Source organism: Crassostrea angulata, chromosome 1 (genome assembly GCF_025612915.1).
Source record: "Crassostrea angulata isolate pt1a10 chromosome 1, ASM2561291v2, whole genome shotgun sequence".
Lineage (NCBI taxonomy): Eukaryota > Metazoa > Mollusca > Bivalvia > Ostreida > Ostreidae > Magallana > Magallana angulata.
In genome coordinates, this window is record NC_069111.1 from 11,460,623 (window position 1) to 11,485,215 (window position 24,593).

The 24,593-nt window shown below is 32.4% G+C and overlaps 2 protein-coding genes across 2 annotated transcripts; both read right to left on the reverse strand.

Moving 5' to 3' along the window:
• Positions 1 to 5,736: 5,736 nt before the first annotated feature.
• LOC128191269 (pancreatic lipase-related protein 2-like) lies at positions 5,737 to 12,867 on the reverse strand. The gene is made up of 6 exons (XM_052863356.1): positions 12,593 to 12,867; positions 11,943 to 12,247; positions 11,561 to 11,783; positions 8,889 to 9,005; positions 7,269 to 7,391; positions 5,737 to 6,702 (listed from the first exon to the last, which is right to left on the reverse strand). The coding sequence occupies exons 1-6, from the start codon at positions 12,630 to 12,632 to the stop codon at positions 6,311 to 6,313; spliced, it is 1,200 nt and encodes a 399-aa protein (XP_052719316.1). The 5' UTR covers positions 12,633 to 12,867; the 3' UTR covers positions 5,737 to 6,310.
• Positions 12,868 to 13,562: 695 nt separating this feature from the next.
• Positions 13,563 to 23,307, reverse strand: LOC128155273 (neuropeptide S receptor-like). Its single transcript, XM_052816904.1, has 2 exons — positions 23,001 to 23,307; positions 13,563 to 17,058 (listed from the first exon to the last, which is right to left on the reverse strand). Exon 2 carries the CDS (start codon positions 17,021 to 17,023, stop codon positions 15,665 to 15,667), a length of 1,359 nt encoding a protein of 452 aa, XP_052672864.1. The 5' UTR covers positions 17,024 to 17,058; positions 23,001 to 23,307; the 3' UTR covers positions 13,563 to 15,664.
• Between the last annotated feature and the right edge of the window lie 1,286 nt (positions 23,308 to 24,593).

Here is a 24,593-nt window from a genome sequence, read left to right on the forward strand (position 1 = left end):
ATCTTCGGGTTACTTTTTATGTCACTGTTTCTGAAGTTCCCAGAGGGAATTTGAATGGAATAAAATGTTGATTATTTCGATCTACTTTTTAGACGGGGTCACGTAACCCCGTCTATTGGTTTTTTGTCAACTCTTAACTCTGAATGTTTCTGCTTTGTTTGATTTTAAATTGATGAACTAAAACACATAATTGAATCGAAATTGGTCATTTAATAACAAAATGACGATAAACTTTATCACATATATACAAATTATATACAACATGTAAATAATATAAAAAACAATGCTTACTACTTGAACATAGTTAAAATTTTTCCTTTAAAATCGAAGGTGAGGGATCAACTTTTGCCATATTTGACAATAACATTGGTAAACAGTTTTTGGCACGACAAATATGGAAAATCCAGACAATGAAGACACAGTAGACCAATCAACACGCAATGTTTGACTAGAACAAATTTTGGCCAGACAATAAAATAGTAAATTCATACAATAAGAAAAAAGAGACATTTACCGGCATCTATAAGTGACTAAAGGAATAAAAACATATTCCTAAAATTCAGGCAAGTAAAAACTCATGATAAACAAATTGATTAAACTGATGACGTAAATGACCAATACATGTGTACCTATACCGATACATAATAAACGAATTACGGTTGATTAGGGAGGGAGGTGGGATTTACAGATTGAACATCTTTTTAAACTTTCATTTTAGGTGCGTTGTTTTGATTCAAGCTGCCACCTAGCGGTGAAATGGGCAGACAACTCTACCCGTACAAATTACTACAACATTGCCACCTACCGGTTAAAAAGGTTAAAGGGAGATAATTCATGATTGCCAAAAATGTATTTATTTGCATAAATGTAATTTTTTGTCAACTCTTAACTCTGAATGTTTCTGCTTTGTTTGATTTTAAATTGATGAACTAAAACACATAATTGAATCGAAATTGGTCATTTAATAACAAAATGACGATAAACTTTATCACATATATACAAATTATATACAACATGTAAATAATATAAAAAACAATGCTTACTACTTGAACATAGTTAAAATTTTTCCTTTAAAATCAAAGGTGAGGGATCAACTTTTGCCAAAGTATTACTTAACAAGTAATATCCCCCACCCAGAAATCATTGTCTATTGGTTTTCTGTCAGCCGAAGTCTCCAACCGGATGGCACGCGTAGAACACATGAATTGAGTCTACGCGTAAGAAAATAGTGCAGAAAGTTTTCATGCATTTCAGTAAATATGAATCATAAAAACACGAATTAAATCTTTTTAAGCCCTCTGTGTATAAACAAAATTCTATTTAGAAAATAAACAAATAGTTTCAGTGATCAAAATATTCTTGCTCGGGTTCAAATGTGGAATGAGTTACGTAAATGAATGCACAGCGCCGTTGACGATTCAGTTGGTGTACGAGCTCATTAATCAATAGAAGAGGTTGATAGTGGAATCGAAATTAAAGTTCCCAAACGCAATGCGCCATTTTTGAAAAGTTGTGAATTTTATTTTGACAATCTTTCACCTGAATATTACCAAACTTCATGCGCAAGCCGAAGTTAAAATCGGGACGGGTTATACAAAGATGTTTTACAAATAAAATAGGTGTTTCATTGGCTTCCAGTCTATTTGTGGTATGACTGCTGTTCGTCTCTAAAGGAATTTTGTACAAAGAAAATAAAAACAAGTCTGAATTTGCCTTCTCTTTCGTCGGCTCTTTAGTTGATTAAACTGAACAATGCATTGTAAGCAAAATCTGTAATAGATTATACATTTTGGAAGACTTATACATCATATAATATATACAATCTTATCGATTAAAGAACCAAGTTAAATGTTAATGTTCATGTTTTCCGGCTTAGTTGGAATCAGGCTTGGGGTGAATTACTTTGAAAAATAATGCATTACATAACCATTACTTCATAAATTAGGGCATTAAATTACCATTACCATTACTTAATCTCCTTGAAGTAATGCAATACATTACCATTACATGAGTAAAGTAATGCATTACCATTATTTTGTGAAAAGTCAATAAGTTTTAAAAAAGTAATTTAAAAACTAAATAAAGAGTTTTTGTAAATATTTCATAAGTAAAACATGCTTAAAATATTTACAGGTTCATGTTCATGTTCACTATCAGGTTCAAATTTAATGACTTATACAAGATTGCTGTTGCACTTGTAGTTCTCAAACTTCAGTAAGGTTGTTCCCGTAACAATTACACGTTAATAACAATCTCTTTTATTTATGTCTCTGATTTTCGGAGTATGATTTTTAATGAAAGGAACGGTTGTATCGTAATTCGTGTAGGTGATGCACGAGTTTACACAAAAAAGTAGTTAGTGGCGAACGGATTTATTTTTACCTATTAATTTTGCATGAATCACAAATGAAGAAAATCGTGTCAGATAAGTCGGTCTTAAAAATCAAAATGGCGACGTGACAAATCTTTTTATTGTCAAAGTTCTTATTGTAAAAAATATTTTTAACGTCAGATGCCTGTGTTTGTTATCGGTATACAAATGTTCACTTTGATAATTCAGCAGTTTTATAGTTTTCGGGGTTTTCATATAATTTTTATTACGGATACCGTCCGACTTGTGGATTTTCCCTTGGATCACAAAATTGATAAATCTAATGATAAAAATTATCTACTTTGATATAGTTGTTTGATTTACCCGGTTAGCAGTAGTTTTTAAAATTTTTCCTTGGGGTCTTATTTTACATAATATACCGTTGTGTCAATTTTCTAGAATTATGAAGGCCGGGATTGAGTAAAATTTAGACAAAGTATCAGACAATTACAAAAAAGCCGAATTAACATAGATTGTAACAACTAATTCAAACTCATAAATTATGGAAGCATATTCGAGGAAATCCAGGACAATTACAAATTCAAACTTTCAAGACCCCGTCTTTCAGTACTCTCAGTACTTTGATTCAAGATTCTGTTTGAGCCAGTTTGGCGGCATGGAGCTTCACTTGTAATAAGGCACACTAAGGAACCGACAGTCCACTTGGTTGATTTCACAATTCTATATGATAGGAGTGTTTATTTGAAAGAAATTTGCGAAATCATAAAAACAGTGAAGATACACCATACAAAATATTGATGTCGCATCCTTGCTCCAAGGCAATCACAGTTCATTTTGAAATCGATATATTTCATAAAAAAGTACCCAAGCATAAGAAAAATGATATAAGTTTCTTCAGCTGCAAACAAATTCAGATTATTTTGTAGAACACAATATTTGCTTTGCTTCTCAAATGGAGGCTAATACGTTCCTTTCCTATAAGTGTGCGTTTAGATGTACAGGTATACATTCTATCGGATGAGGTTTCTTTAAGAAGCAAGGTCATGATTTTTCTGTTTTTAGTTTTTACAATGCTTCAATAAGTCATTTCTGATAGTTTACAACGTTTAGAGTGTCAGTTAATGAGTTTTAAGCGGGATACAAGGCTTCCGATTTTTTGGAGTTGATTTTAATCAACTCTCCTATGCAGTTACTAAGACAAACCGAAAGTGAAACAGTGTTTGGACCTCAGCACAAATCATGCTGCTGACAAGACTTAGTTCTTGAAAATAATTGATTAATTCGATGTAATGTATGCTAAAGCATTGTTTTTCAAGGAAACTTATTTATAAATACTTTGAAAATAATCAAATTTTAAATGGTACGAACAATTTAAAATATTTTTGTAGTCGTATGTATTCCTACCCCAGAGTTCAATATAGTCTCGTTCAACTCGACGCTCGGCTGTCTCCGTAAATCCTTGTCGGAGATTTATGGTGTCAGCCGAGCGTTTGGTTGAACAAGATTAGAGTTCAAATTTGCTTGGATCCATACAATTTTCGAGAAATATTTCTATTACTGATACATAGTTTGATTGAATTAATTTTATCTTTAAATATTATTTAACACGACTCATATGGGGGTTTCTCGACATTCTTGTCGAAAAAGTCCAAAAATTCATATTATGAAAATGCGCGTAGGTCCTAATTCAAATTAGAAACTACATGTACTTGTCATGCAAAAAAACATATCATTGATTTTAAAATAAATAAACATCGACAAAATCAACTCCCGTCAGTTCTTTAGTACTTTGATTTTATTATGTAAACAAACCTGAGGTAATGTTTTTGTTTACATTTTGAATGTTGAAAAGAAAACTCAATGTTTATACCAAAATTAACGTGACAAACGCTAGAAACTGTTTAGTAATGTTCATAAACGAATAAGCAAATAAAAAATCCGCTTTTAAAGAACTTTAACCCGTCTATTGAATCAATGATGTTAACAAAAATATGACACGAGCTTTGGTTACACAACAAAGAGATTTGTATCTTGCTTAAAAATCTAGAATTTTGTTGATCATTAGAAATGCATTACTAAAGCATTATAAAAAATAAATTTGACCAAAATCGTGAACGTGTCACTTTAATCTTCAATAAAAAAAGAAATCATCATTACTTTAGTGAAATTATTTCATACACAAAATTCTTGTGAACCCCATCGCTCATCTGACCCAATTAGCGCTTTTCTAGTCATTTCCAGTGTAAATAACATGAAGATGTAAAAAAACAAGATTAGCCATTTATTACTGAAAAGAACATTTCACAATGCAATTGTTCTTAAATTGCTCAAGCCATATTTTCTTTAACCCCCCCCCCCCTCCCAATAGAAAATCAGTGTATTAATGTAATTTTCCACTATCTTTTATAAATCTATACCCAGAGTAAAGGTAATGTTTAATTTGTGATTATTATTATTATTTTTATTATTATTATTATTCAAATTATCAATATTTTAAATACCAAGTTATTGCTGCCATCCTCTTCGGTTGTTATTTCATTTAACCTAACTCCCCTTTAATATTTCATGGGATTTATAGTTTTAACAAGTATTAAACTTCTTTTTTTTAGCTTGCTATGCAATCAAAGTCATTAAAAAAATCTTCTTTTCTTATAACGAATTCAACTATTCCCTCCACTTAATGCCTCCATCTAATATTATATAAATAGTGCCTGTTTGGGAGGGTAACAGTTGAAATTGACACCCCAAGGAAACCATTGTCAACCGACGCGAAGCGGAGGTTGACAATGGCTTTCGAGGGTTGTGAATTTCAACTGTTATCCTCCCAAACAGGCACTATTTATTTTATTATACTGAATGTCTTAATATTAGAGAATTTTTTACTGCTTTAAAGTAGAAATGACGTGAATTCTACGCCGAACAGTACGCGCATAATTTACGCACACGCAACAATTCGTTGTGTTACCCGTTGCGAAGTGTGTTGCTAACGCTGAGGGTAATAGAACGGATTATCAACTGTGTCTTAATTAATCAGATTTTAGTATTTAACATGAAAGTATAATAATAAAAAATATGATCTCTGACCTCATGGTATACGATATAAATAAACAAAATTGAAATTTATCCAAACAAATTTAGGCCAATATAGAGTTTATGAATTAGTACATAGGGCCTATAAGAATAATGAGAATGAGAATTAAGAATAATTATACGAAAAACTAAGTTGATAATTCTGGTTTAAAGTGCCTATCCTTTCATTTCTTTTCATCATTTGAATCTTGCGCCAAAATACAATCTTAATTATTTTTTACTTACTACTGGTATTAAATAAATAATAATCAAATTTAGAATTGTGAGACCTTACCAAAGATTGTAGAACATAACTTTGAAATCAATGTGAAATAGGGTTTGGATATTGCAAAACATACCACACCCTGCTAAAAGGAACCGATAGTCTTAAAGCAGTAATCCAAATATACAATATACTAGGAATTTCGATAGAACCTGTAAATAATACATCACTTTTGGTATTAAAATAACATGGATTGAGTATTATAAAATAAAAATATTTCATTCAATAATGAAAACAATATGCAATATCCAATTTTTCATTAATGATTTATTATCAATCACATACCATACTTTGATATAATAAGTCAGTAAATCTTTAGTCAAAAGTTTGATATCATAATGTGGAACCAAATAATATTAATACATGGCTTATACATTTTGAAAATTCTAACTAAGATCATTTTGCATCCATTTTATCTTTTATCTAATTTTGAACTTTCAAAAGACAAAAAATGACAAATGTAATAACATATTAATTCATGAATGCACATCGCAAAACTGAAATGAAGAAAACTGAATAATTTTTTGATTGAATACTGGAAAAGTTTCGTTACATTAACCTGCATGTTTACTATACCAGAAACCCCAATTTCACCAGACTGGTTTTCCCCTTTCAAGGTTAACCATCTAGTTACTTCCAAGAGACGTATTAAGGGGCACCGCTGTGCTGTTATGTTCAATAGAAACATCTACAGTTATATTAAATTGTGCTCCCTGATATCCCCCTTCTCCAGACATCGGATTTGTCGCATTGAAGACATCCGGTTCTGTTGAAGACAATGTGGTTGATGTGTCTTTAATACAATATGGAGATTGCGCGCGCGTGTATCCGAAGTAAGTCCCCCGGATATTCACATCGACGTCATAACCCATTTGAGTGCAGTTGTAATCGGGGCAAACGTTCTTGAGGAAGTCTTCTTTTGTACAAGGACAAAACAGAAACTTGCAGTCGGATAAAATGGATTCTGTATATAATCGGATGGAACGTTCATGGCTGCATGGAAAAAGCCTGTGTAGTTCTGAGAATTATAATAAATAAATATAATAATAATAGGGAAAAAGAAACCGAACGAAAACAATAAGGTCTTCCGTAAACGGAAGACATTAAGAATGTTTTTAATGACTTAAAAAATCAGTCTTCTGAACCCAAAAATTAATAATTTTTTAACACTACCACTTACTAGTGCAATCTTTTTACAAAGCTATACTTTTAAAGGGGAGTAATACGGTCAAAAATGGCAACCGTTTAAACCTATTGAGAATCACATTGGAAGCGTAAAATTGGAAATAATTTTCAAAATTCGTACAGAAATATGATGTGGTCATAATTTCTTGATGGAAGCAATACCCCCTTTTTATAAATAAAGACATATGCGCTGTCTGCAAAAAATTCGGAAGTCATAGGATTTCAGGGATTAAAAATTATTGCAGTGGTTTTAATTTTGCAGAGCACTTGATTGAAAAATCGATGCCATTGGAAATCAACGCTACGTAGATATTGCATTCTCCTGTGTTCCTTTTTGCCTTCTCTCTTAACCATGAAACAACTGTCCTAAAATAACTAGCATCAATTACACTAGCATACCTTCTACTTTCAGTTTGACAATGTTGTCAGCAATTGTCAGGGCGGACTGGTTACACCCCGGCTGTACTTCTCCGCCATTAGGAAAGAAATCAACATCTCCGCACAGATTACTCATCCCAAGACCTTATAATACACAACCAACGTCTAATTTTAAATGTCTTTTATAACCATATATACATTGAATTTAATTTTTCAAAATTCAGATTGAGGCGTTATCAAAATGCAAAATATTTATCGACAAGCACTTACGGCCACCACAGTCTCATTTTGATACTCTAACTGTATCAATGTTTCTCAGTGGAATCGCTATCTCGGCCTCATAATAAACATTACTAAAGGCCACAAGAAAGATCCGTAAAATAAAAAGCAATACAACCAAGAGCCTTTAATTGATTCTAGAATTACAGCTTTCTATATACGTCAAACTAGAGGCGGTGTTCACTAAATTGCTTATATCTCTAAAAGAACCATTTTAACATGAGCTTGGACTTTAGGTAGTTGTGTCAAACGGCAATGTGGCGTAGACCTGTCTGTTTCATTGTAGACCACTCAGATAAGGCATGTTTCTTTGAAATCAACAGGATTTGTCTGGCTTTTGAGCGAAGACTATGCAATCGGTGTATATTTCGCTTGAAACCAGCGTCATTTTCACTTGTTTTGACGCAAGAAATAGATCGTTATATCCTACTGAAAGTCCAGGGTCTTGTTAAAATGGCTCCAATATCTTACTAGGAGAAAGACGGGAAACGACCTAGTATATGTACGTCTCTTTTGTTCTCGTCAAACTAATATAAAAGAGGCATGGTCATGACTTTGATTAAATTCTATATTTCTGTTTTAATTATTTACAATGCTTTAGGAATGCATTTCTAGCGATCAAATGAAATTTGAGAGCCAGTCGTAGAGTTGTAAGCAAGATACATGCAGGGCTCACGATTCTTTGTCAAGTAATCAATGCTCGTGTCCTGTTTTTTGCTTACATAGGTTCAATACACCAGTAAACAAAATTTCAAGCTGATTTGTATATTTCCTTATTTATTTTAAGCATGAATACGTAAACAGTTCTTAAAGTTTAACACGTTAATTTTAGATCTAAAACTGAAATTTTTAGTTCTACAATTAGATGTAAACAAAAGCCTTGTTAACATAGCAAACAATTGTAAGCTCTGTAACCCGCTTATAGCTCAACGAATGACACTCAAATGTTGGTTGCCTTTTAAAAATGCCTTAGCGAAGCATTGTAGACATTTAGATCGGAAAAATATTTTTTGACCAAAATCGTTGCCATGCCCCTTGTCCGACTTGAGAGGTTAAAGACACTGTCGAGTAATTTTTCAAGTGAATGAATAACTCGATTTAACAAACCAGATAGTACTGACAGCTCTCTTATTGGAGGAGTCACGACGGAAGAGTGTTTCTTGTTTATGTTGACAGCTTTATTTTTCTTTGTTAATGAATCATCAAATCAATGAGTATCTCCATGTTCTGTGAATATCCGACTCTGATTTTTTCAAGGCTCTCGAATCAGAATCGATTTCGCATAAATAAAAAAAGTTATTACCAACATCCATATAATATGCTTGATTTAATGGCTCAGTCGCAGGCAAATCAACCTCTTACCTAAATTAAAATCACCGTCCGTGTCTGTGTGTATGACATCAACGAACACTGCGTCACTAGGGTCAAGTCGTGCCCGAGGGTGGTACTTATCAAACAGTGGCCCCGCGGGGTCTAAACCTTTAATTTCAATCAAACAAATTGATGCTATTTGACTTCATTTATATGTATATAGCATTACAATTGCACAAATTGAGAAACATTCTTAGTAAACACAACTGTTCACAATTCATGAAATTGTAGCTATAATTAAGATGCAGTATTAAATGATGAGGTGATTATATATAGAATCGTATTTATTTTCTGTTATCAAACAAAAAGATGCTTTACCTTTAAACAATCAAACAATCTTGATTACTTTTTTCTGTTATGGTGTTTGCTTTCGATTTTAAATTTAATGACAAGATGAAACGTTTGCGCTACTCTAAGAATAATTTATAAAATATTTTATAGTCATACAAATTGATTTCCCTTACGCAATAGATTTTTTTTAAGATCGTTGATTCATATCTGTCTAGAAGCCTATGACATCGAAGACGTACACACTTCAAACTATTATTGCAATATAATCATATTCTTTGAAAATCAATGAAAAAATCTATTAAGTTTCGTGTAAATTAGGACAAAAAACTGACTCGGTTTTCAGTAGCGTATTGACCGAAACGCACATCTTTAAACTTTTTTCGTAAGATTGATATGATAATGCTGTCACTAATAACATGCAATCTTTTCGCATTTTTATCAAGAACAAACTTTGAAATCAGTATGCTTGAACTATAGATTAAAAGGAGTATTTCCAATACATCAAAAGTAAATAGAGTCTTATCTATAACAACAGGTGGAGTTAATTCCCGCTGTTCAAATGTTGCCGTTGAGATGTTTTTTTAATCAAGTTCAATTTCAAAGCCAACAATTTTTTTTTGCAATGTTGCAATTAAAAATGAGAAATTCTTCAACAGTATTGTCATTTATAGTTGAAGTTGTTCTATCAGTCAATCTGGGTTTTTTTTTAATGTAAATGTCTTTTTCATAAAACATATGAATGAAACAGAATTGAGATGTACATGAGCGTATATTTCTTGTGAAATTTCTGGAGTAGCGTAGATATATAAATTGATAATAAACATATTACAACGTAGATATTCTTTTTCTAAATTCCTCTAAACATTCTAAATAAACTCTGTTTTAACCGACCTTGCAGTCAATCATTGATATTACCCAATTTAGAAAATGTTAAAGGAGTTATAACCATGGGATTAACTGCATTGACACGATTTATGAATACATATGCTGTAATAATTTTTTTCATCATATTAAAAAATATTTAAAGAAATCATGATTTCTTGCGCCGTGATATGCATTTATATTCAAACTAGTAGGCTAATTGTTCTCGAACAATTAGAGGTCTTTCCACCTTAATATTTTTAATGAATTGCTAGATAGCTCAATAAGGTATACAAAAAATTATTATACCTATGATACATGTTGTACTATAAAATGGGAAAACCACAAAGCCATAAAATGATAAATGATTTTTAAATAGACTTTTTTTTTAAATTTTCAAGCCATTTCTTTAAGAATTCCATTTTGTATATATCGTTAACATTTATTGAATTTCTTTACTTTTCTGAATTTTTTCCACTATGAACAAAACTGAGCCAAGGTAATATTCTTTACACAATCATATAAACAGTAAAGCTAACAATAGAAGAGAGTGTTCTACAGGCTAGCTGTCTTTTACAAAATGAATGGGTTGACTGTAAAAACAATTCCAAGTGGTCAGAACTCTCTATGATAGATAGTAAAAAAGTTGGAAGTGATTATATTAAAGTTTCAATACTTTCAGGGGCAATAACTGCTAGAAGGAGGCCTTAGATCTTTTCGGTATGATAGATTGAATAACCCTCTAAGTGTACTGAAGACAATGGTAAAAGTTCCATATCTCTATCTCTTATGGTTTCAGAGGAGTAGCAATAACAAACATTTCGTACAATAGGGGCTACAACTCTGTAATTATTCAAACGTATGAGCCAAGGGGCTATATTTTAAAATGTCTTAAGATGTCCTACTATATCCATAAAAAAGTTTTTCTCTACCACCCTAAACAAAAGAAATATAAAAACGTATTAATTACAGCTTCTAAAATGACCTTGACCTTTGACCTATAGTTATTTTGTTCGGCCAAGGTAGACGCTTCAATCCCAAGTGGTCCGAAGTCTCTATGATAAATAGTAAAAAAGTTGGGAGTGATTTTATGGAAATTTAAATACTTTCAGGGGCAATAACTACTACAAGGGGACCTCAGATCCTTTTGGTATGAGTAAATTGAAGAACCCTGTAAGTGTAATGAAGACATTGGTAAAGGTTCCAAATCTCTATCTCTTATGGTTTCAGAGGAGTAGCGATAACAAGCATTTCCTTTTCAAAGGGCAATAACTCTGTAAGTTCTGGGAGTTCATTGACACAGGGTCAATTGGTATCATAACTTTTAATGAGCAATTACATAAAGTTTAAATTGTTTGGATAACTATAATAATAAAAAAGTCACCCAGAGCTAAACAGAAAAAAAGAAGAAGAAAAAACATAAAGAAATCAAGAGGTCTTTCACCTGAAAGGTGGAAAGACCTAATAAGCATTATGCCTAATTTAATGGGAATAAAAAGGGGAATGTTTACCTGTTATCCGACCTATTTTTCCTTCAGTCCACGCCCCAACAAAGCCGGCTATTTGAGCGCCTAAGCTGTGTCCTATGACGTGAACCGATGGGAGGTCAGGTACCATTGCTGTAATAAGGCGACCCGTGTAGGCCCCCACTGTTCGTGTGTTGGAGGCGGCAATCACATAGTTCATGTGTTTGGCTCCGACACCCCAATCGACAATTACTACATTGGCATTTTCCTGAGGAGAAAAGATAATTATATCAATAATATCGCAACTCAAACTAATAGAAAAGTCCTAGATATTTTTTTTCTAAAAAAGAAATATTCATAACTTTTTTAAATTATAAATTATGTCTATGTATTTCAGTATTTTGATTAATTGCAAAGTTGATGTTACCTTTTCCAATATGCTATCTTTTATTTTCAGTATCCATTGCATTTCTCCATTATCATTAAAACCATGGATCAAAAGGGTTGTTTTGACAGCCTTATCGAAGTGCGAAGGAACCCAGTCCACCTTTAGCAGAACGTTATTCAACAATTCTGCCTTGTTTTTGTTCTGTCTGGTGTACAGTTTAAACTTAACATCCATTCCGAAAGGACCCGGCGAATTGGGAAGAATATCAAAATGATCGAACGGTTCCTCTTTGTCGTAGCATCCTATTTGGTCGTTTTCGTAGCATACATCTGGGAACACGAGACCTAACGAACGGATACATCAGGTAACTAAAAACCCTTACAAGACTTTTGAACAATGCCTCCCCATTTTTTACAATTTTCAGTGAAAGATCATTCTACGTAGAACGCTGTGTCGGATAATTATTCCAGTTACATGGATATTCTTTAAACCCATCCAAGTCATAGTTTTGAAACAAACTGGTTATGTACTCTTTAAGCAAGTGACGATCATTTCGTATACATGAATATGAAAACTTTACGTTAGACTGGCGCAAAAAAGGCCATATTGACACTGAAATAATTATCTGCCACCGTTTTGTAGATTATAGGGATTTTTTTTTGAAAATATGAAACACTGAGATTACTTACGCAAAGCACTGTAAGCCCACCAAAATTTCCCATACCACATTTTCAAGAGCCTTAGACGACGGTCAAGTCAAGAGTGAATACGCTGTATGAAAGGGTTAACGATATTCACGGTGTATGGCTTGTTGCATCGAAAAATATTATACCTGTTTGACACAACATGCTCTAGCCTCTAGGTTTTCTTCCTTTTTTCATCTCCAAATCACGCCGAACTCAAACCGATTTCCCCCTCTAACAAGAAATGTGTATATGAGATACTATCATCGTTATCTCTTACGAGTCGACCACCATAAAACAGACGGTGCACATTTCATCTTCAGGCCATTAAAACAAAGAAAAGTTTGATATTTTGATATGTAAATGGGCGAAATATCTGTATTCAATACAGTGTTTTGTTTTTCAATTTTTCTTGTCTACGCTGTCGAGTAAAAATAATTTTATTTTTACAAAACACGCAAAGTACTAGTAAACTATTTGATAAGCTTTCTGTTGTAATACTCTCTTGCAGCGAAAACAAGAGTCTCCTTTTTTGTAACAGCAGAAAAAACATGGTCGAATTTGGTTTGATAAACATTTTGTAAATTTACACTGTCAAGAAAAAAGAACTCTATAGTTTCCCAAACTTGCAGAGTACAAGTTCATCATTTGTTTTGCTATCTATCCAAATAATAATATCTTGCAGCGAATTTTTTTTCTCTAACAGCAGAAGATACATTTTCTCGACTTTGATTGAAGTAAACGAGGGCCGTAATAACTAGATTACACAGGAGACTCGAGTTAAAGCTCTTTAAGGATGGATCTTCCCTCTATCTAGGCAGTTCCCTGCAGTGTATGCTACAGAGTTCATCTCTAATCATTAAAATGCATCATTAAATCCTCGCCATTGCTTAGAAAGCACTATTCAAAACTGACTGTTATTGTACATTATATGATCCGAAGATTTCGTATAAAACGAACGAGAGTGTTCCTGGCAAGTTTATTAATAAAGGATTAGCATGTAAGTTACTCGATAAAAACATGGTATTGAAAGTTCTCGTTAATGTAATGTAGCTTACACGTAAATACAGAAGATTTCATATAATGGTGCATATGGTTCACGCTGATAAGTCAAATACATCTGAAACATTTATTTTTTTAAACTATGAAACGATTCTATAATGAGTACACACAGTTTCACTAAACATTTCCCGTTAAATAAAACGCAAATTCCAGCCATCATTCTTCATTCAACCAACTCAGGTAATGTTAGTACCTTGATTTTCCATGGTTATTTATCTACTAGAATGAAAACAAGTTCTAGTTATTGCTTGTTTAATGGAACATGCAGGTTTTATTGCTTGATTTTCGGGGGGTTTTTTTGTTTTCTGCTGTGCGTATGGGAAAAAACCATATATATATTTTTCTGAAGTCCATTAGTATACGCGCATGCTATGAAGCAAAGCCATAATTCATTTTCATTCGATAATTTTGTCGCAGCTGGTTTATTAGATTTTTTCCTGGATATTTCTCATTTATTAACTTATAGATGACCATGCATCACGATTTCTATGCAACCAGATGAATTTTTCTTACGGGCGTTAATTGCATATTATTTTGCAAAAGATATTTTCACAAATATCATTCATTTCTGTATGGCTTACGGTATCAGTCATTATATAAATTGGATTATCATCTCTTTGATTTATCTTAAAGTCGTAATTAGTAATGAGTGGCTTAAAAAATTAAATTGTCTAATAAGAGCAACTCTAATATCTTTATTCCTCAAAATGGTGATTTTTCATCCTTCAAATCGCTATTCGTTTAAATAGCAAAAAAGTGTTCTGTATAATAATGTTCAACGCTACGCAAGAAGATAAAGGAATTGAAACACCGTATTGACCTGAAATTTGTCGTAAAAATTCGTAAAACAACTAAATTGTGTATATCGTATCGTATGACAATCATCGAAAAAAAAAATAAAGTACTATTAGTGAAACTATCATACTATCGTGTAATGATCACTATGATGTGCACGTTTTATACTATCGTGTAATGATCAATATGTTGTGCACGTTTTATACTATCGTGTAATGATCAATATGTTGTGCACGTGTTGTCTTGATATCTTGTTGAAGCTATTCATTTTCTTCTATCAAATTCGTTTCGGCAAAGATATATATGTAACAAATCAATAAGTACATTTAAACATTATAGTTTTACAGCGCTCATTCATCATTAATTAAATTATTAGTTCTGTAAACAGAGAGCCATGCTATGACCTTGAATTGCTAGTATTACATATTGGTCACTATGATACTAATGTGTACCTAGGTACTGCGCACTGAATAGTATTAATGATAATTAACAGAATGAACTCTGTGAATTTTGTAGCACTGCGTAGTATTCCTAAATGATGTTATAAAACCAGGCGAATAATACGGGCATAATAATATCCAAATTGAGAGTTTAACAACAAGTGACATATTTGGCGATTCTGTGTCTGCAACGATAGCTCTGGTACTCTATATTGAGTCATGTATTGTGTATTCTATATATTAACCTTTGTAACCTTTTATGCCATGTATAAATGAACATATTATGAGTAAGTGATGCCTCATACTAGGTGGGGGACTCCGAGACCCAGGACTCGGAGACTCAAATCCTGCATCCAGACTCCTTGATTGGCAGTTTTGACGGTTTTGTTACTTTATTTAGGAATAAACTATTAATCTTAATTTTGAACACTAAATGTTCACTCATGATCGTCGTAAATGGGCCGAACTAGTCAGAACTGTCCATCATATGTAAAATCGTCTATATACCCATGTAAAATGATGTTGAGCAGATAGATTCTTAGACTCTTGATTTGGGCTGCTTTTAATTGTTGTAACTATACGATCACGCTTAATAAAACCGCTTGAGAAAGAAATACTGTACTTGTGATCACTAAGTTTGAGCTGACCCTCAATTGGATCCGTAAGACAGAAGGCTTACAGTTCTAGATCCGTTTTGATAATCATTATGGATTGTACGAATATCAAAGTGTGACAGATATACTTTTCTATTAAATAGTACTTGTTAATGACTTCAGTGACTTTATAAAGATGTATCCTTGTCACAATCATGTTCCGGTACACTTGAACTTAAAGACTCGCATCCGTCACTAGAGAGTCGCGAAAATCTATTACCAACTTTCTGCTCGTCGGGCAGCGAAAGCCTGTACTTAATAAACCGGTTCGTAGCTCGAGTTCGCAATTCATTTTCCTCTAGGATACCGTGATTTGCTATAATAAAATTAGTGTCATGATACAGGCTTTGCCTCTTAAAAAATTTTAGTCCACATTGAAGCTTGTAGAACCGCCTCTTATCCACTGTGCGTTGTCTAGCTATCTCATTTCGAATTGATTTGCGGTACTTGATTCTGGAACGAAGTCGTTTAACGTGTTCCCATCGTAGTGCAAAAATACCATACAAAACAGGGTTTAAAGCACTATGCACCATGAAAATTATTTCCGAAACAGACAGCGCGTCGTTGAGTTTTAATTTGTAATCACTGTAAATCCGTAAAAATGATATAATGAAGTACGGAGTCAAACAGACCAAGAAACCAACGATCACCGTAAGGGTCATCTTAATTACTTTCTGTTTGGAAGCAGACACCAAACTCACTCGAACAGAAACTCTGGGAGAGGATTTCGCGTGACATTTTCCATCGAAATCGTCGTGAGACCGCTGATGGGAGCTTGCTCTAGCCCAGACCACTTGAGCAATTTTATAATAACAATACAGCATAACTATTGACGGAACAATCAAAACGTAAGTCATGAGAAAGAAAAAATACACTTTACGCTGCCATTGTGCGGTATAGCCGTGACTCCAGCACATTTTCACTGACTTTCCATTCTTAATATGTATTTCTTCTACGAATATGGCGAGTTGTGGTAAAGCAAATAGGAAGGCAAGGACCCACGCACTTACAACTTTGGTCCAGATTTTGGGTCGCTTGGCCAGTGACTGCATTGGTTTAACAATGACTTGATAGCGATCGACACTCATTCCAGTCAACAGAAATGTTGCACTTGACAGCGTAACACACTGAAGATACACCGCGAACTTACACAAGAATGGACCGAGGACCCACTCGTTAAAGGCTATGAATACAATTTCCGTTGACATCGTAATAAAAGCCACGGCTAAATCTCCAACGGCCAAATTGATGATAAAGATGTTTACCCGTTTCTTTCGACGAGATGGTTTGTATGTCAGCAGAGCAATTAAAAGAAAATTTCCAATTAGAGTGAAAATCATCACCGCCATTACCGAGGCCACGCGTACGATGACCTCTGCAGTCCATTTCTCAGCGGTTTCGATTTCATTCTGAGCACATTCGTAGGTCTGGTTAAGGCTAACTAGCACTATAGACAGAGAGTCATTCCAGGTCTTCGGGCACTCCATCTTATTAATCCATACGACTTGTTGGTTTTATTCACCTAATAAGAAAAATATTTTTGTAAAAAAAAAAATTACTTGAATCATTTGTTTTCATTGAATCTTTCTACCGTAAAGACCTTTCCAAAACAGTTTACAAAAAATGCATAAAGGATAGGCAACCTAAAACAATACGCGCCGAACCTAAGGTATTCTAAAATACAAATTAAAAAAAAAAAACCTACGGACACACACACACAGGAGAGGGCTGGATACAATATACGAAATATAACCCACAATCAACGTTTTTCTTTTTAAATTTAGTATTACTTAGGAACAAAATGAGTCGTGACAAAGAATATTCAAAGAATTGATTAGATTGTCTAGTACTGAATAGTAAGAACACTTTTGAACAATATTGGACGATCGCGAAGAATGAGCTGCTGTAATCAACTGCACTGTATACAGTGGACGTCTGTCGTACGTATAGGCTTAAAAAGACATTAGTTAGGGGATTTAATATTAACGGTCCCCGATTTTTATTATTTTTTTTTTTTTTACAAAAAAAAATCCTTGTTCCGATTTTTGTTTACTTCAAGACATAAAAGCTGCAATCGTGAACAAATCAAAAAGATTTTATTTAAATCTTACATATATTGTTATTTCATTTCACAATTTGCCTAGTTTTCAAATAATAACAATTTCTTTATCATTAAGCAAATGTAAATGAATAAATGGATCCGCAATCTGTTCGTTTGAATACTTTGCATCTATTTTGTATATTTAAATGGCAGGAGAAGTAAAAGCGAATCCAGAAAACAAAACGAAGACCAAAAAATAAAACTGATAAAGTTTTTCTTAGAAGATGGAGTTCATGTGACTCTAGCTATTGAGAGCATGTGAGCAAATGCGGTTATTCCAGAATATATCAGTAACAGAGTGAGTAGGATGCATGAACAAGTCATTTTGTGACAAAGTTTAGGTGGGTAGGTACCTTATGAATTGTAAAAATTGTTGTGAATCAAATTAACACTATAAGGACGGCTACTTGTGGAAAAATGATAAGTGTGTTTGTATAGCCCACAGGCGCTCGAATTAGGATTTTTATGAACAAAGCCATTTAAAATACAGTTTAAATATTTGAACTCTAATTGGAATTGGAATTGTTATGTTTGTAAACAAGAAGCAATTGCTTATTTTTTGCATATAGGTAACCTAGGTTGACAATAAATTATTTTCTTTTAATTCCTGAATGAAATAATAACACAGATTTAGCATTTGATATTAAAAAAAATTGAGTTTATCAGAAACTCCTCATTTGTATTATGAAAAATGATATTTTTTAGGTATATTTTTTCAATTCACATGGAAGGAAATTTGTACATGTATTACCTATGCAAATTGTGATGATATAATTATCTAACTGAAACTTCCATATCTTAGGAGGATGCAAAAGTATCACTTTGATACTTGAATGAGACAGTATCCGATATTGTGTTCCTGGTTCCTACCAGATTAAACATGTCACTGATGATACTTAAAGGCCTTTTCACAATTGACGCATGAGCACTTTGCAACACTTTGCGATCGGGATGTTTATGCTTTGCACTATCTCTCGCATACGTTGCATGCGTCTCTTCATAATAGTGGACATGCACACTATTCAGACGCGACCGAGGGCGATCTAAATCTAAATTTGTCGGATATTGTACGAATATTTTGTCGTGTCTGCTCGTGCGCCAATTGTGAAATAGCTTTTAGGACTAAACATTACCGATCCGAATAAATATAAACAGAAGTATTTTTCTTTAAGGTCAAGATTTATAGTTAATGAAAGGTGCCAACAGGTTTATGATATTAAAGAAATAAGCTCTTTTAATGATCCTTCATAACAATATCTTTGTTTCATAGGGTGTACCTGGGCTAAAATTTTTGGTAAATACACAGAAAAATCATGTTTTATACAACTATTTTCTATGAAATATGAAGGATAAAAGAAACAAATCTAGGAGTTTTGTCCATATTTGACTAATGAAATATATCTAGAATGCCTACAGTCGCTCCAAAAACGGCATTAAAAAAGCTCTTGATCTCATCTTTAAAATGATGTCAAATTGAATATAGGTACCGGGATGACTTTTCCCGTGATTAAATATAGAATGTCAAAACATTAATTTATTTTCTACATAATTCCTTTATAGCCGTAAAATACGGGAAAAGATTCATCAAGTGAATTGTGACGTCATAATGGTTCTAGCACCAAAAAGACAGTCTGAAATCATTTACTAGATCTTGACCTTAAAAAGATATCTGCATGTAATACTTCCTGAAACTTTTGTTTGTAACAAGAGAATATTAAAAAAAATTCTGTTGTGTTCATGATTTTTTACCAAATGAATCCAATAAAAGGGACGTTTAGAGAGAACACGCCGAGAATGTATCGATTTAACAAAGTCTCAAAATTTGAAAAAAAAACCGTATTGTAAAACAATTAACAACCGACGACCAAAGTTGTAAATGCTAAATAAATGTTTTATTGCAACCTTTATATTTCAACTTGCATTTAGCATCAAAATGGTGGATATTTCAGAATTAAGGTAAATTTTAATGCAGTGAGGAAAATTTTTAACGTGTAAATTGATTACATTAAGAACGATTCTACTGTCGACAAGATGTCAATTTCTACCGTCAAACCAGTCAAGAAACAAAAGAACAATTTCTGTGAAGTAGAATAATTTCCAAGCTCAATCCAAAAGATTTAGAAGATATAATCCTTTAAGTAGCAACTTCAATCAATACAAGAAACCTTACTGTTAAAATAGTTGAGGGAAAATAATAGGATTTCGCTCATAAAAATAGATATGAATTGTACCATTCTCAGAGCATATTTTTTGTCTTGTAAAAATGCCTAGTTAACCATGATGTAGATATAATGACATGGTACTAAAGATAATTACATTTTGTCTGACCTTTATATAAAAAAATTATTATTATTTATTTCAGCTTTGAGCAATAAGCTCATCAGCATTTAACAAAAGTACATGTATAAACATATGCGAGGCACGCAAAAGGCGAAGCCAGTTGGCTTCAGAGTCTCTGCAGAGCGTGCACTTTCGCTTTGGAGAACAACATACAACTTTTATATATGTTTACATCATATAAAATATTGTGAGATACAATATAAAAAAAATGTCGTCAACACTCTGGAGGAGTTACAGTCAACATTGACACAAGCAAATGAGACACATTATGTTACATGTATGTAAACTGAATACAGAATTAATATTTTTTAATTGAAAGTTCTAAATAAAACATTGTACTGTTCACAAATTAATGCAACTTTAAATAACATACAAAATGAATATGTTTCTTCTGTCAGCAATGAATTTGAAATGATAAGCGTAATACAAAAGAAATGTTTTGAAGTTTTCTTAGATAAAAAACAAAACCAAGTCAAAAACTTATTTAAAAAAAACAACCACTCAAACTATCCAAAACAAACAACAAAACAAAAACAGGAAAACTGTGTTACATTTAACTTGATTTCAACATATCCACTATGTTTACTAGATGCACTGAGAAAATGGGAAACGAATTTCATGTTGGTTGTATTTTATGAAAGCAATTTATTTAACTTAACTAAATAAGGCAGAGAAGCACACAAAACACAACTAATCACAATTTGAGAAATGATTCTGGGAATACAAAACTCAATAGCATAAGCCGATCCCATGGATTAAGAAGAAGACGATGATTTTAGTCATACACAGCTAGTACCAATAACTTGGCTTAAATGTCACTACAAAAAAAATACAATGATAATCTATTATTGGTAGTCACTAGTTATCGTATTTGGCTTTCGATGAGGCAAAGTTAATGAATATCTTATAATATATACGAAAAAAGCAATACAGGAAATTGAGAAAATACCGGTGGCTATTATTCGAAATAAAAAAGAGAGGCCAGACACGTTTTCGATAACCGTTTGGTAAAAATTAATTGGAGAGAGAGAAAAAATGAGAATAAAAGAGAAATATGAATCTATTTAATTAATATCATAACAACTACCTTTGCAGCTTCATCATCTAGAAGTCGTAAATCAGACATAATTTTAATCAATGTAAACTACAATGTACATGTGGTTAATGAAAAAAAGGTAATTACTAATATATAGCCGATATCATCAAACTTTCTCTTTGTGTTACTTATTATAGAACCATTGCTGTTCAAATGGCACAGAAGTAAAGCTTACTTTTTTAATTGATATCATATTAGCCTTCTTTTCAGGTATTTTAAAAAGATTATCAATATTTTGTTTGTATTTGTTTGATAATCAAGAATTCGTTGTGTATGCATCATACTCTAATATTTACATCTCCCGTGTATTTTTCCTCTATTTCTAACGAAAACCGATTGTGATTCATAGCTCTAGAGAAACTGACAGGGATGATATCTACACGATCCAGTTCTCACAAGTGTATCAATCGTCCAAACCGTCAGAAACCTAAGGAAAAATACGGACTACACGAAATAATCATAATGATGCCAGACTCAAATTCCAAATATAAGACGACAAGGCTATTTCTTTTATCTAATGTACTGATGCACGTAAACAATAATTGAGTTTTGACTTTTACTTATTCTTTATAACCAATTCATAAATTTTGTTAAAAGAAAGATGTAAATATAAACAATGTTTTCTTTAATGATTCATTTGGGCTATGAAGTAACAATTTTTGCAGGAAAAAAATACATATATTTGTTTTTTGTAATGTTGCTACTTTCATATCCCGTGTGAATCACAAAAAACATTTTATTGTTTGATTAAATAGAAGGTGTACTGAATGATTTTCAAAAGAAGGCATCAATGATAAGTTGAAGGATGTTTTAGAATTCATGGAATAGGTTACAGTGTACATAAGTGGACAAATTGATTTCTATTGACAGTTTAGGGACAACTTTGTTCTTTAGAAAAGAACTCTGTGAATGTATATACTAAATTATTAATATTCGTACACAAACAAGGTTACAAGATAAAGGGATTGCATCTTACCTCCAATAATTGTGTTCTTGTTTAAAACGAACAAGAATAACTAAAGAAAAAAAAACAGAAAAAATTCAATCACAGAGAAAACCACAAGGGGCTGGTAGTTTTTACTCTCTCATTCAACGCCAGAAGTTTGAACAAAGGTTATAATAACACAACTGACGCACAGTGAAAAAATAATAAAAGTGCCTTTGAAAAAAATCATATATCATTGATTAACTGTAATGTAACCTCTTTTATAATAATAGATCATTTGTAGGAACTAAATTATATTCTATCAACTGAAAATAATGTGTAGGCACATAACGATCGATAAGGGTACCAAGCTTAAAATACCAAAAACCAAATACCAAAAAGACTTATTTACGTAGGCAAAGAGAATCATTTTTTGTAATTAAATCAACAGAAAGGTTAGTAACACTTGATTTAATGAAGTTTGATGAATGAAACATTATTATGTGCATGAAATTAGTAGTTATGGCCATTTGCGAGTGATTTCTTTTTTCCAAACATCATTAAATGTTAAATAACATCCAATTCAATATCTAGCGGTGTTTTTCATAATACTGTTTTATGATATGAATATGATAATATGACAAATTGTACATTCACCATTGTTTACAGAAAGCACAAAATCTTACAAGTCATGTTTAAGCTTCATTTGCACATTTTCATAACTGATATAAAAAAACAAACAAATTTAATGGAATTGACATCGAATAGCATGGAAAATAATAATATAATGATAAAGAAGCATTTGTTTTAGTTGAATACTGATACAAATCAAAGGTTAGTTTGTGATACAGAATGGCATGAGTATGATTTCTCTTAATCAACAACATATAAATTTTAACAATTAAGAAATCCGATTTCTAGGAAAATCAGTTTAGCAATAACACAAAAAAAATTTAAGAATGCTCGTATCGTTTACAGAAAATGAAATTAGACAGAACTAACCTGTAATTTAGAGGAATCAAAGTCTTAACCGCCTGGTTCTTTCCTCGTGTCTCATTGCTACACTACTGAAACACGTTGAGAGCTGTCGACTGATCAATATACGATCCAGAGAACCAACAAATTATATGACAGTATACGACTAAGACAGAGATCATTTCTTATCGTTAGAATATAAAACTACATTCTTATTTCGAATAACATGATTTGACCATCGGAAATGGATGCCCAGGTGTAGCGACAATAAACCAATTATTTGCGTGATAACACCATTACTGTACATTACAGATTTGTCAAGTAGATTCAGATTTCAGGAATCGGTTGATTAAGAAATCTCTCATAAAAAGTTTATACTATTGACAGTGGTTCAAATCATTCTGGCATGAATGATGTTATTCCGATTTCCAATTTTTCAGCAAATTGGAGTAGAATTTTCTCTGACATAGGGTGAAGCCATTACTTCAATAATTTCATTTGTCATTCACACACACAAATCACTGGACTGCAAATATATGGATGATACATTTTGTGGGCTTTGAAATCGCTTGATAACAGATCGCAGTGGCGAGATCATACAGAGGGTATAATTAATGACTAGGGTGTCAGAAACAACCTCTGTCACCAAGCGCTATATATTTCTTCGGTTCTCGTATATCATTCTGAAGAAAGCTTTTACATCAGATACTCAATAACTAATCCAAATACTACACGTTTTTTTCATCCTAGCAAGCGCTTGTAAATGCGCTGGCCTGCTTTATTCACAACACAGCAATGCTGCATCTTCTAGACTTTAAATTAAAAGATGAGTACATGCACTGGTATTGATTAAAATCAAATTTTATTTATTTTTCCTTTTCTGTTTTCCTCCGACGATGTATCACAGTTTACAGTTTTCAAAACGATCAGTTTGGTATCATAAGTGCATGTATAATTATACAAGCGAACAGTAAGGTTCTGTATGTCTAATTTTAATCAGTATGTACATATTAATACAAATAACTAAAGTTTTAATCTTTATATGTGTCATGGGTAAAACAGTTGTACCAGAATGTTCATAATGACGGGAATATCCACCTTTAATTGTACCTTTTTAAAAATTTATCTTTAATCATTTGAATAGATCTTTTCTTTTGCAAATCGTATTTTACCATTTCATTTGTTAGGAATTTTCTAAGTGCTTGAGAGCCTGTTTGTAAGTTAATAACAAATATGATGTATGGAATCTTGTCTTACTTCCAGAATACTGTAGTAAATCAATATTGTTAGCACGTGAGAACTACGAGTCTTGGACAAATTAAGGGACATCGTATGGAACTAATGATATTGAAAGAACATATATGATGAATTAAACATATGCTATAGATTTGGGGGACAAAATATATATTTATCCCTTTATAAAAGTTTTTAACAACGGATCATGATTATTCGGTATGGTTATTAGTGAATTATAAAATGATATCGTTAATTTACAAATAATTCTGATAATAATAATAGTCTGAGATAAATACCAATATGCTGGTTTACACGCAATGGGCACCAGTTTCACGGTGTATATAGAGAATCTAGAGACATGCAGTCTAACACATTTCAGGCTAA